This window comes from Bufo bufo, chromosome 4, assembly GCF_905171765.1.
Source record: "Bufo bufo chromosome 4, aBufBuf1.1, whole genome shotgun sequence".
Lineage (NCBI taxonomy): Eukaryota > Metazoa > Chordata > Amphibia > Anura > Bufonidae > Bufo > Bufo bufo.
Window position 1 is genome coordinate 133392008 of NC_053392.1, and position 13880 is coordinate 133405887.

The 13880-nt window shown below is 45.0% G+C and overlaps 1 protein-coding gene across 1 annotated transcript in view; it reads left to right on the forward strand.

Annotated features, from left to right (window-relative positions):
* Positions 1 to 13880, forward strand: part of FARP2 (FERM, ARH/RhoGEF and pleckstrin domain protein 2) — a 131296-nt gene that overhangs the window by 37209 nt on the left and 80207 nt on the right. Inside the window, exon 3 of the mRNA XM_040429934.1 lies at positions 9039 to 9143. Within this exon, the coding sequence (XP_040285868.1) occupies positions 9039 to 9143 (105 nt within the window). The remainder of the gene's footprint in view (positions 1 to 9038; positions 9144 to 13880) is intronic.

Consider the following 13880-nt stretch of genomic DNA (forward strand, 5'->3'; position numbering starts at 1 on the left):
CAAAACGGGCACGGTTGTGTGCATGAGGCCTTATTAGAAGAGTATTTGGTTGAGGTTTCTCTGCTTTCTCATTGACTTCTTCTATGAAATCCATAATCAATTCTGCTTCTAAGAAGTAACATGTCACTTATCAAGCATTTTTGCAAATCAGCTACTGAAAATAACCTCTACCATTTTTTGGAACAGCCTGCCGGATCTGTAGACGCCAGTGTGAAGCTAGCCTAAGCATACAGGGAAGGCTGCCAATCACTGACTAGCACCGCCCACATGGCGCCAGTGAATAAAAAGAGTAGATGTTTAAATGTACACTCCTTAACAAAAAAAATAATGCACCCAGATGTTGGATCGCTGCAAAACTCGACAGGAAGATATTCGAATGATTACAGGTGTGGCACTGGGTTTTGCCACAAGAGGGCGTAAAAGTGCGTCCCCCTGGCTGGCCTATAAAAAAGGCTCTCAGAGTGTACTTTGGGGTAGTGTACCTCTTGGTGAGAGAATATTGACTGCTACACATGCCGCCACGACATACTCAGAGATTTTGCCCAGTTGACAGACTTTGAGAGGGGGGCTTTATTGGAGTGGAGAAGCAGGATAGTCATTTCTATGAATTCTGACCTCTCTGTTAGGAGGTGCTGGGAGCAGTGGTTACATGAGGGCACACATACAGCGAACAGGCTTCGGACGGCTCAGACAGACCACCGGTCAAAAGGATCACTTGATCCACTGATAAACACGAGCAGCTCCCACAGTTCATATCCACCATCCATACTTAGGTGGCACCTTCATTACACATCCTGGTCTCTGCCCGGACCATTTCCAGGCGCTTAGCAGAAAGATTTGGTGTCTGGTGCCCATTACATGTCCTGTCATTGGCAGCCAGCAACTGTCACTTTCATGTGCAGTGGTGTCATGAAAGAGAAACCTGGACTTCTACAGTCTGGAAAAGTATTGGGAGAGATTTATCAAACTGGTGTAAAGTAGAACTGGCTTAGTTGTCCATAGCGACCAATCAGATTCCACCTTTCATTTTTCAGCGCTCCTTTGCAACTAAGGCTACTTTCACACTCGCGTTTGGTGCGGATCCGTCATGGATCTGCACAGACGGATCCGTTCAGATAATACAACCGTCTGCATCCGTTCAGAACGGATCCGTTTGTATTCTCTTTAACATAGCCAAGACGGATCCGTCATGGACACCACTGAAAGTCAATGGGAGACGGATCCGTTTTCTATTGTGGCAGATTGTGTCATAGAGATCGGATCCGTCTCCATTGACTTACATTGTGTGTCAGGACGGATCTGTTTGCCTCCAAAGCAGAATGGAGACTGAACGGAGGCAAACTGATGCTTTCTGAGCGGATCCTTTTCCATTCAGAATGCATTAGGGCCAAACTGATCCGTTTTGGACAGCTTGTGAGATCCCTGAACGGATCTCACAAATGGAAAGCCAGAACGCCAGTGTGAAAGTAGCCTAAGCCAGTTCTACTTTACACCGGTTTGATAAATCTCCCTCATTGTCTTTAGCAACAAATTCAGGTTCTATTTGGAATCTGACTATAGTCTGGTTAGGCTCCATTCACACGTCCGTAACGTGTTTTGCGGCTCCACAAAACACGGACACCGGCAGTGTGCATTTCGCATTTTGCGGACCGCACATCGCCGGCACTAATAGAATATGTCTATTCTTGTCCGCAATTGCGGACAAGACTAGGACTTGTTCTATTTTTTTTAGGAACGGAATTCATAGAAATGAATGGGTCCGCAATTCCGTTCAACAAAATGCGGAACGTAATTGCGGACGTGTGAATGGAGCCTTAGAGTAAGGAGGCCTCATGGTGAGCGCTTCAATCCTGGCTTTACTGTGTAACGACATACTGCCCCAAGTGCTAGAGTGATGATCTGGGGATCCGTCGCATACCACAGTCGGTCACACTGGTGCGGTCTAACAGAAACATTTCACATAGACTTCCTTGCAGCTGCATGTATTGTGGATTTGATGCAGATCTTACCTTTTGCATTGAAGAGAACAGCACAAAGAATTGACATGCACTTTTTCTGGTATTACACTGCAGATTTTCTGCACGAGAATCCATGCATAATCTGCAATGTGTGCAGGTAGCAATATCTGCAGAACATCCATCGGACACATGTGTTGCCTCTCATGGCATGGTCTCCAACTGGCAGTCTTCAGCAGGATCGCCCACACACAGCAAGGGTTTCCCAGGAATCACCACACTTCCTTGGCTGCCCGGTCTCCAGATTTATCACCAATCGAGCATTTATGGAACCAACTGGGATGCCAGCTTTGGCACCTTAGGAGTGTGAAGGATCTACAGGCCCAGCAGTAACATCTGTGAGCAAATGTGCCGCAAGATACCATACAGAACCTCCATGCTCCATGCCTAACCATATCTCATCTTGTATCCAGGCTAGAGGTGGCCCAACAGGGAACTAGAGTCTCCTGTCGATTTTACAGTTTTCCAAATAAACGTATCCTTTTGCTCTAATACTGTAGTCCCTTACATAAATCATCACTGCATTCACACATAAGTTTCATTTGATCCCAACAACTCCTTCTTAATGCGTTATTTTTTTGTCAGTGAGTGGGTACGTTTTACTGAATCTATTCACACAAAACAGAATTCAGAACAATGATAATGTTTCATACTATGATGAAGGCGGCGGTATTTTGTGCTGCACTGGGGGTGTTGCTGGCCCGCCTACTAATGTTGTCCTGCCTACATGTGTTTTGCCCCGCCTTCTGTCAGTTTGGACCCACCTACAACATGGGGCCACTTTTAGGTATTTTCCTTGGGCCACTTTGTTCCCAGTCCGCCCATGCTCTTGCAGATTTCACCCTTTGCATTGGAGAGGGTGAAATCTGATGGCTTTTCCGCTGTAAAGTTGCATGTAATACTTGCAGTGTGCAGCAGATTTTTCTGCTGGGTTTTCAGGAGAAAGGAGAACGGAAAAGACGGATTTGTCACATAACTGAGCCGAACGGATCCTAAGGACCCCATAGACTATAATGGGGTCCATTAGATTTCCGCACAAAGGAAGATTTTTGAAGCGGAGACAAAAGTCCTGCATGCACTACTTTTGTCTCCGCTCCAAAGTCATCGTCTGAGCGGACACCTAAAAGACCCCATTATAGTCTATGTGATCCTTAGGATCCGTTAGGCTCAATTATGTGCCGAATCCGTCCTTTCCGTTCTCCTGCTCCTAAACCGAGCAGGAGAACAGAAAGGCTGAACAGTGATGTGAACGAAGCCTAACGGGTATCGCCTATCCTAACCTTTAAGCAAAATTCAGATAATAGATCTGATGTTATGATGACTACTTACTCATGTTATAGAATTTGGATAATTTGTGTCAAAAGGGGGCAATTATCATAAGCTTCAACCCAGAGGGTGAAATCCTCTCATCACACAGTCCACAAACCGCCACGGAAATTTACGGCAGTTTTTGTGCTTTCTTTATTCAGCCTTTTCTTAATTATGTTTTTTTCTTCCTCCTATGACTTCCTAAACCAATCTACTTTACAGCGTCTCCTGGACTGGTCACACAGCTTTCATAGGCTCATATCATAAATTAGGTTTGTCATTTATGAGCCAGGTGACAGGCCTTTAACCACCTCCGGACCGCTGTACGCACAGACGCGTCCTGGAGGTGGTTGATTCATTCCTCCTGGACGCATATACGCGTCCTCTCGCGAGACGCGAGATTTCCTGTGAACGCGCGCACACAGGCGCGCGCGCTCACAGGAACGGAAGGTAAGAGAGTTGATCTCCAGCCTGCCAGCGGCGATCGTTCGCTGGCAGGCTGGAGATGTGTTTTTTTTAACCCCTAACAGGTATATTAGACGCTGTTTTGATAACAGCGTCTAATATACCTGCTACCTGGTCCTCTGGTGGTCCCATTTGTTTGGATCGACCACCAGAGGACACAGGTAGCTCAGTAAAGTCCCACCAAGCACCACTACACTACACTACACACCCCCCCGTCACTTATTAACCCCTTATTAGCCCCTGATCACCCCTGATCACCCCATATAGACTCCCTGATCACCCCCCTGTCATTGATTACCCCCCTGTCATTGATCAACCCCCTGTAAAGCTCCATTCAGATGTCCGCATGATTTTTACGGATCCACTGATAGATGGATCGGATCCGCAAAACGCATCCGGACGTCTGAATGAAGCCTTACAGGGGCATGATCAATGACTGTGGTTATCACCCCATATAGACTCCCTGATCACCCCCCTGTCATTGATCACCCCCCTGTCATTGATTACCCCCCTGTAAAGCTCCATTCAGACGTCCGCATGATTTTTACGGATCCACTGATAGATGGATCGGATCCGCAAAACGCATCCGGACGTCTGAATGAAGCCTTACAGGGGCATGATCAATGACTGTGGTGATCACCCCATATAGACTCCCTGATCACCCCCCTGTAAAGCTCCATTCAGATGTCCGCATGATTTTTACGGATCCACTGATAGATGGATCGGATCCGCAAAACGCATCCGGACGTCTGAATGAAGCCTTACAGGGGCATGATCAATGACTGTGGTTATCACCCCATATAGACTCCCTGATCACCCCCCTGTCATTGATCACCCCCCTGTCATTGATTACCCCCCTGTAAAGCTCCATTCAGACGTCCGCATGATTTTTACGGATCCACTGATAGATGGATCGGATCCGCAAAACGCATCCGGACGTCTGAATGAAGCCTTACAGGGGCATGATCAATGACTGTGGTGATCACCCCATATAGACTCCCTGATCACCCCCCTGTCATTGATTACCCCCCTGTCATTGATTACCCCCCTGTAAAGCTCCATTCAGACGTCCGCATGATTTTTACGGATCCACTGATAGATGGATCGGATCCGCAAAACGCATCCGGACGTCTGAATGAAGCCTTACAGGGGCATGATCAATGACTGTGGTGATCACCCCATATAGACTCCCTGATCACCCCCCTGTCATTGATTACCCCCCTGTCATTGATCACCCCCCTGTAAAGCTCCATTCAGACGTCCGCATGATTTTTACGGATCCACTGATAGATGGATCGGATCCGCAAAACGCATCCGGACGTCTGAATGAAGCCTTACACGGGCGTGATCAATGACTGTGGTTATCACCCCATATAGACTCCCTGATCACCCCCCTGTCATTGATCACCACCCCTGTCATTGATCACCCCCCCTGTCATTGATCACCCCCCCTGTCATTGATCACCCCCCCTGTCATTGATCACCCCCCCTGTCATTGATCACCCCCCCTGTCATTGATCACCCCCCTGTCATTGATCACCCCCCTGTCATTGATCAACCCCCCTGTCATTGATCACCCCCCTGTAAGGCTCCATTCAGACATTTTTTTGGCCCAAGTTAGCGGAATTATTATTTTTTTTTCTTACAAAGTCTCATATTCCACTAACTTGTGACAAAAAATTAAATCTCACATGAACTCACCATACCCCTCACGGAATCCAAATGCGTAAAATTTTTTAGACATTTATATTCCAGACTTCTTCTCACGCTTTAGGGCCCCTAGAATGCCAGGGCAGTATAAATACCCCACATGTGACCCCATTTCGGAAAGAAGACACCCCCAGGTATTCCGTGAGGGGCATATTGAGTCCATGAAAGATTGAAATTTTTGTCCCAAGTTAGCGGAACGGGAGACTTTGTGAGAAAAAAATAAAAAATATCAATTTCCGCTAACTTGTGCCAAAAAAAAAAAATTTCTATGAACTCGCCATGCCCCTCATTGAATACCTTGGGGTGTCTTCTTTCCAAAATGGGGTCACATGTGGGGTATTTATACTGCCCTGGCATTCTAGGGGCCCCAAAGCGTGAGAAGAAGTCTGGTATCCAAATGTCTAAAAATGCCCTCCTAAAAGGAATTTGGGCCCCTTTGCGCATCTAGGCTGCAAAAAAGTGTCACACATCTGGTATCGCCGTACTCAGGAGAAGTTGGGGAATGTGTTTTGGGGTGTCATTTTACATATACCCATGCTGGGTGAGATAAATATCTTGGTCAAATGCCAACTTTGTATAAAAAAATGGGAAAAGTTGTCTTTTGCCAAGATATTTCTCTCACCCAGCATGGGTATATGTAAAAAGACACCCCAAAACACATTCCCCAACTTCTCCCGAGTACGGAGATACCAGATGTGTGACACTTTTTTGCAGCCTAGGTGGGCAAAGGGGCCCATATTCCAAAGAGCACCTTTCTGATTTCACTGGTCATTTACCTACTTACCACACATTAGGGCCCCTGGAAAATGCCAGGGCAGTATAACTACCCCACAAGTGACCCCATTTTGGAAAGAAGACACCCCAAGGTATTCCGTGAGGGGCATGGCGAGTTCCTAGAATTTTTTATTTTTTGTCACAAGTTAGTGGAAAATGATGATTTTTTTTTTTTTTTTTTTTCATACAAAGTCTCATATTCCACTAACTTGTGACAAAAAATAAAAACTTCCATGAACTCACTATGCCCATCAGCGAATACCTTGGGGTCTATTCTTTCCAAAATGGGGTCACTTGTGGGGTAGGTATAATGCCCTGGTATTTTAGGGGCCCAAATGTGTGGTAAGGAGTTTGAAATCAAATTCTGTAAAAAATGACGAGTGAAATCCGAAAGGTGCTCTTTGGAATATGGGCCCCTTTGCCCACCTAGGCTGCAAAAAAGTGTCACACATCTGGTATCTCCGTACTCAGGAGAAGGTGGGGAATGTGTTTTGGGGTGTCATTTTACATATACCCATGCTGGGTGAGATAAATATCTTGGTCAAATGCCAACTTTGTATAAAAAAATGGGAAAAGTTGTCTTTTGCCAAGATATTTCTCTCACCCAGCATGGGTATATGTAAAAAGACACCCCAAAACACATTCCCCAACTTCTCCCGAGTACGGAGATACCAGATGTGTGACACTTTTTTGCAGCCTAGGTGGGCAAAGGGGCCCATATTCCAAAGAGCACCTTTCGGATTTCACTGGTCATTTACCTACTTACCACACATTAGGGCCCCTGGAAAATGCCAGGGCAGTATAACTACCCCATAAGTGACCCCAGTTTGGAAAGAAGACACCCCAAGGTATTCCGTGAGGGGCATGGCGAGTTCCTAGAATTTTTTATTTTTTGTCACAAGTTAGTGGAAAATGATGTTTTTTTTTTTTTTTTTTTTTTTTCATACAAAGTCTCATATTCCACTAACTTGTGACAAAAAATAAAAACTTCCATGAACTCACTATGCCCATCAGCGAATACCTTGGGGTCTCTTCTTTCCAAAATGGGGTCACTTGTGGGGTAGTTATACTGCCCTGGCATTCTAGGGGCCCAAATGTGTGGTAAGGAGTTTGAAATCAAATTCTGTAAAAAATGACGAGTGAAATCCGAAAGGTGCTCTTTGGAATATGGGCCCCTTTGCCCACCTAGGCTGCAAAAAAGTGTCACACATCTGGTATCTCCGTATTCAGGAGAAGTTGGGGAATGTGTTTTGGGGTGTCTTTTTACATATACCCATGCTGGGTGAGAGAAATATCTTGGCAAAAGACAACTTTTCCCATTTTTTTATACAAAGTTGGCATTTGACCAAGATATTTATCTCACCCAGCATGGGTATATGTAAAATGACACCCCAAAACACATTCCCCAACTTCTACTGAATACGGAGATACCAGATGTGTGACACTTTTTTGCAGCCTAGGTGGGCAAAGGGGCCCACATTCCAAAGAGCACCTTTCGGATTTCACTGGTCAGTTTTTACAGAATTTGATTTCAAACTCCTTACCACACATTTGGGCCCCTAGAATGCCAGGGCAGTATAACTACCCCACAAGTGACCCCATTTTGGAAAGAAGAGACCCCAAGGTATTTCGTGATGGGCATAGTGAGTTCATGGAAGTTTTTATTTTTTGTCACAAGTTAGTGGAATATGAGACTTTGTAAGAAAAAAAAAAAAAAAAAAAAAAATCATCATTTTCCGCTAACTTGTGACAAAAAATAAAAAGTTCTATGAACTCACTATGCCCATCAGCGAATACCTTAGGGTGTGTACTTTCCGAAATGGGGTCATTTGTGGGGTGTTTGTACTGTCTGGGCATTGTAGAACCTCAGGAAACATGACAGGTGCTCAGAAAGTCAGAGCTGCTTCAAAAAGCGGAAATCCACATTTTTGTACCATAGTTTGTAAACGCTATAACTTTTACCCAAACCATTTTTTTTTTACCCAAACATTTTTTTTTTATCAAAGACATGTAGAACAATAAATTTAGAGCAAAATTTATATATGGATGTCATTTTTTTTGCAAAATTTTACAACTGAAAGTGAAAAATGTCATTTTTTTGCAAAAAAATCGTTAAATTTCGATTAATAATAAAAAAAGTAAAAATGTCAGCAGCAATGAAATACCACCAAATGAAAGCTCTATTAGTGAGAAGAAAAGGAGGTAAAATTCATTTGGGTGGTAAGTTGCATGACCGAGCAATAAATGGTGAAAGTAGTGTAGGTCAGAAGTGTAAAAAGTGGCCTGGTCTTTCAGGGTGTTTAAGCACTGGGGGCTGAGGTGGTTAAGGTGCTACAATGGCGTCCATTACAGGTGACTTTTTACGTTTTAGGAGGGAATGAGTTTTAGGCTCCATTCACACGTCCGCAACGTGTTTTTCGGATCCACGGAGCCGCGGATCCGCAAAACACGGAAAGCGGCTAATAGAATATACCTGTTCTTGTCCGCAATTGCGGACAAGAATAGGACATGTTCTATTTTTTTGCGGAAAGCAAGTGCGGACCCGGAAGTGCGGATCCGCAATTCCGTGTCCGGGAAGCACATCGTGCTGCCCCATAGGAATGAATGGGTCCGCAATTCCGTTCCGCAAAATGCGGAACGAAATTGCGGACGTGTGAATGGAGCCTGAACAATATATTAGGTAAAAGTCTTAAAGGACTTTAATTATAATTCGATGCATGGTTTTTGGACTCTGTTTCCTAACAAACCTCTGCTTGTCTTGTGCAGCCAAAGACCACAGGCCAGGCCCTGCTGAGCCAAGTGTTCACTCATCTCAATGTGGTGGAGACGGACTATTTTGGCATTGAGTTCCAGACGGCACAGTCTCAATGGGTATGTTAAGTTTATACATGTCAAGTGTGTATTTTTACTGCATGGTAGTTTTGCTGTTGTCTACACCGCTATGGAGTAATATGTGGACCTCTCCTTGGCATATTATTTTTGGATTTATAATGCTAACTCACCTTCGATATTCTAGCAGTATCATGTGTTTCTTCCCAGCTCATTTGCACCCATACTTTAAAAAACATTTCAGTCATGTGACTCCCCCCTTCAGTCTGACCACCAATCCAGAGCGTGCTCTCCTGTGGAGCTGACTTCCCGTGAACTGCATCTGAAAAGACCTTCCCTCCCTGCTTAGTGTTGCCCTCCTTGCTCTTCTGTATGTCCCTTCATGTGTAGAGTGCTGCTGAAGATATCATTTCTGCCCTATGTATATAGTAGCGAAGTCCATTCAATAATTAGCTGCAATCATAAAATTCCTCTGACTCCCACTACCTGTGTGTACTGTATGTGTGTGCCATGTGCCAGATCTCCAGTGTATTCTATGATACATAGGTTCACATTTTTGTGTCCTGCTTGTAAGAGCTGAACCTATCACAAGCAGTAGGCAGGAGAGACGGGCTGAAGCTGCATCACATAACATGCCCAGAGACTCTGCAGTGTGAATTAGGGGACATCAGTTCTGTGTTACTGATCTTTCCCATGGTGCCCTTAGGACTTAGAGCAGAATAGTGTGATAAGACTGTTTCGTCTGTCTCTGTAAAGCAAGAGGCATGAAAGGAAACGTAGTCTGCATTAGTGGAACCACATAAGAGGGAAGAATGACTCAAGATAGTAGACAACCCATCAGGCAGGCAGTTTTACTCCCTAAAAAATGTCTAAGGGCTCTTTCACACCTGCGTTCTTGTCTTCCGGCATAGAGTTCCGTCGTCGGGGCTCTATGCCGGAAGAATCCTGATCAGGATTATCCCCATGCATTCTGAATGGAGTGAAATCCGTTCAGGATGCATCAGGATGTCTTCAGTTCCGGAACGGAACGTTTTTTGGCCGGAGAAAATACCGCAGCATGCTGCGCTTTTTGCTCCGGCCAAAAATCCGGAACACTTGCCAGAAGGCCGGATCCGGAATTAATGCCCATTGAAAGGCATTAATCCGGATCCGGCCTTAAGCTAAACGTCGTTTCGGCGCATTACCGGATCCGACGTTTAGCTTTTTCTGAATGGTTACCATGGCTGCCGGGACGCTAAAGTCACAACGCAAGTGTGAAAGAGCCCTTATGCGTATGAATATGCACGATAATTTCACTTCCATTCATGAGCGCACTTAGCGCTGTGAACGGCACAAGCAGCGCAGCAATACTGTTGGTGCCTGAAAGCTCCAATAACAGAGCTCCGCACAGTACAGAGCTTTGTTATTAGGGAGGATTTGCCAGTATCGGCGGGCTCCCATGCCATTAGCTGCTCCTTTCACACCCCCCTTCTTCCGTGCGCTGAACGTAGCATCAGCTTCCTTTTCAGTTATTGTGAAAACGGGGAGCTTGCCACCCCCACACCATTACCGGCTGCGGAAGTGCCAGGGGCATCATGGTGGGAACGGAGCCTCTGCTGAGCAAATACCATGTACCCAAGTGATGTCCCAGCGAACCCTGCCGGCTTCTATCTGCTGCTGGGAGCTCAATGTGAAGGTTCATGAATGGAAAAACTAATAAACAAATCCCTGTTTCTGACCCTTATGTTAAAACATAGCTTTCGTTTGATTGCTCTAATACCTATACGCCTAAAGGAAAAAAAGAATAAAAAAAACTGCTGTTTCCCTAGATGACCTTATGTTGATAGTAGTGTTAATAGAGTCTCAAAGGTTTATAAAAGCAGGTACCCTGGACCACTGAGAGGTCTATTTTCCCATATGGTTTATGTATGGAGCACAGAGATCACAGAGAGGACTATACGGTACACTATACTGTGCAACAGTCCAATATATTGTGTACAAGACTGTCCTATATATGCCTCCTGTGCATTTGTCCCAGACCCCACCTGCTGCCACCAAGCCACCCAGTGTCACTATGCCACCCACTGCTCCCTGCACAACCACTAGACGTAGCCCGGTTCAATTCTTATTGCATTGAGTTTTGCACAGTCTACCGCTCAAATCCCTGCGTGACAGATTTGGTGCTTAAAGAATGGTAGGGGTTCAGTCTTCTGAATGGTCACAATTGGCTTTTTCTGCACAGAAGACATTATACAGGAGACTAGTAATGGTTTCCCTGCAGAAATAGCCACCCCTTAATGTTCTATAGGCCTACGTATTATATATATGAATAACTGCAATTTTCGTACTCCTCCTCGGTTAAAAATACTCCTCAAAAATGGTAAGAGAAGTGTATTTCCTCTTCCGGAAAAAATGTAGTACGACCTTTGCAACCCATAAATGCACCTCAACTAAAACAGGTGTACACAAATCCCTACATATCATTCTTTAAAGGGATTATCTGATATCTAAAATATCCCCTCCAGTGCCCAGGATCCTTGTATGGATTTTACTTACCTGCTCCCCGGCACCTGCGTCGCTCCAGATCCCTGCACGGCCGCCGCTGCATTTCTCTGTCGCTCAGATCAAAAGATAGGAGGAGCAGCCAATAGCAGGCCTCAACGGGGACGGAGATGTGGCGGCTATGCAGTGATCAGGAGCGACGTGGAGGCCAGGGATAATCCATACAAGGGGCCTGGGCTTTGGGTGGGATATTTTAGATATCGGATAACCCCTTAAATAATAGTCTATACTGCATTATATCAGCTAGAGAAAAATAGCTGGAGTGCTTCTTTAACATGGATTTAATTGATTTCCTGTTCTAGCACTAGCATATTCCGTACACTGTACAGATATATAAAAAATGTTCCAACGTTTCCATTTACTGCTCCCTAAATGGGTTGTTCTCATTCGAAGGCCTTTCTGCCAGTCCTCCCCACATTGCCGGACTTGTGGAAAGAAGCATACTTACCTGCTCCCTGCCACTGGACTCTGGTTCCTTCGGTCCCTTGCCACCTCGCTCTGGTCTCTGCGAGTCAGCATCTGGTTTTCCGCAGCTCATGTGGTCACTGCAGCCATTTACGTGATCTAGAGAATTGACACATGGGGGATATGTCACTGCTGCGGCCTTATGACCTGCAACAAACTGTTGACTCTTTTAGATCAGATCGATGGAGCCAAAGAAACCAGAACCTAGCGGCAGAGAGCAAGTAAGGCTACTTTCACACCTGCGTTAGGTGCGGATCTGTCTAGTATCTGCACAGACGGATCCGCACCTATAATGCAAACGCTTGTATCCGTTCAGAACGGATCCGTTTGCATTATCATTTTTTTTGTTTTTGTTCATGATAATGCAAACGGATCCGTTTTGACTTACACTGAAAGTCAATGGGAGGCAGATCCGTTTTCAATTGCACCATATTGTGTCAGTGAAAACGGATCCGTCCCCATTGACTTACATTGTAAGTCAGGACGGATCCGTTTGGCTCCGCATCGTCAGAATGCATTGGGGCTAAACTGATCCGTTTTCGGCCGCTTGTGAGAGCCCTGAAACGGATCTCACAAACGGACCCAGAAACGCCAGTGTGAAAGTAGCCTAAGTATTTCCCTCTGAAAGTACAGTGACATGGGGGGGTGGGGGTCTGACAGGCCACCAAAGGTGAACAACCCCTTTAATGAATGTAATATGGTTGTTACCAAAATCAGTGTAGACAAATGTCTATAATTGAGTACCTGCAGAGAAGATCCAGTGACTTTGACATTCCTTTAAAGGGTTTCTGTCACCAGAAATACCTAAATTAAACTAGCTGACATTAGCAATGTGCTAATGTCAGCTGAACCTAACTAGCCCATTCCTACTTGTATCTATGCCCCCGTTACTCCAGAAATCTAACTTTTATAATCTGCTAATTAGCCTCTAGGAGTGTGTGTGGGGAGGGGGGGCGTTGTTCCTGCTCCTAGAGGCTCCGTTCTCCCACCTTTTGTCGCCTCCCTCCAAGTCCTGATTGACAGGTCCAGGCAGCGCTCGCATCCTCCTGCCAGCCCGGAGTGCATGGTACATCTCGTGTCTGCGCCCTGCCGTTTTTTTTTTTTATTGTATAACATTTTTTTCTTTTATAGAAAAGTGCTTACAATAACAAATAATCATAATCTATATAGAAGCATTTATCAGACGATAAAATTATCAATATGTAAACAAAAAATTCCAGCCGAATATCATTATTATCAATAAGGCCCTTAAACCCCTTGAAGCCTTTCCCATCCCGAAAATCCACCCCCCTCATTGTCTCGGGAGCCAACAAGCTAGGAATAAGCCCTTCAATGTAAAGTCCAGCTAGGTCAAGGGAGCCACTTGAAACCAGCACTTCCACTATGGGAAGCATCTAGGACCAGTTTGCCCATGTCCTTCCCATTATAAACTCATCTATTTTCCCTCTGGCACATACTTTTCATTATTCTTTACCTTAGTTAGGTCTTTCCATTCCTCAATATCAGGATGTCTTATCAGATCCCCAATTTCTCGCAATAATGACTAGTTTTTAACCTATATTCAAGGGCGGAAAATATCCTAGAACAGCTGTCACAATTTCCAGTGGAAGATTTAGGGCAGTTCTCCTGCTAATTTCATTGAAAATATTATCCCAAAATATCTGAATGATGGGGCAGCTCCAAATCAAGTGAATGAAATCTGCTTGTTCTCTTTTACATTTCCGACATCTGGAATCCTGTTTTTTATAGTATATCTTGGAAAGCAATAGCGGA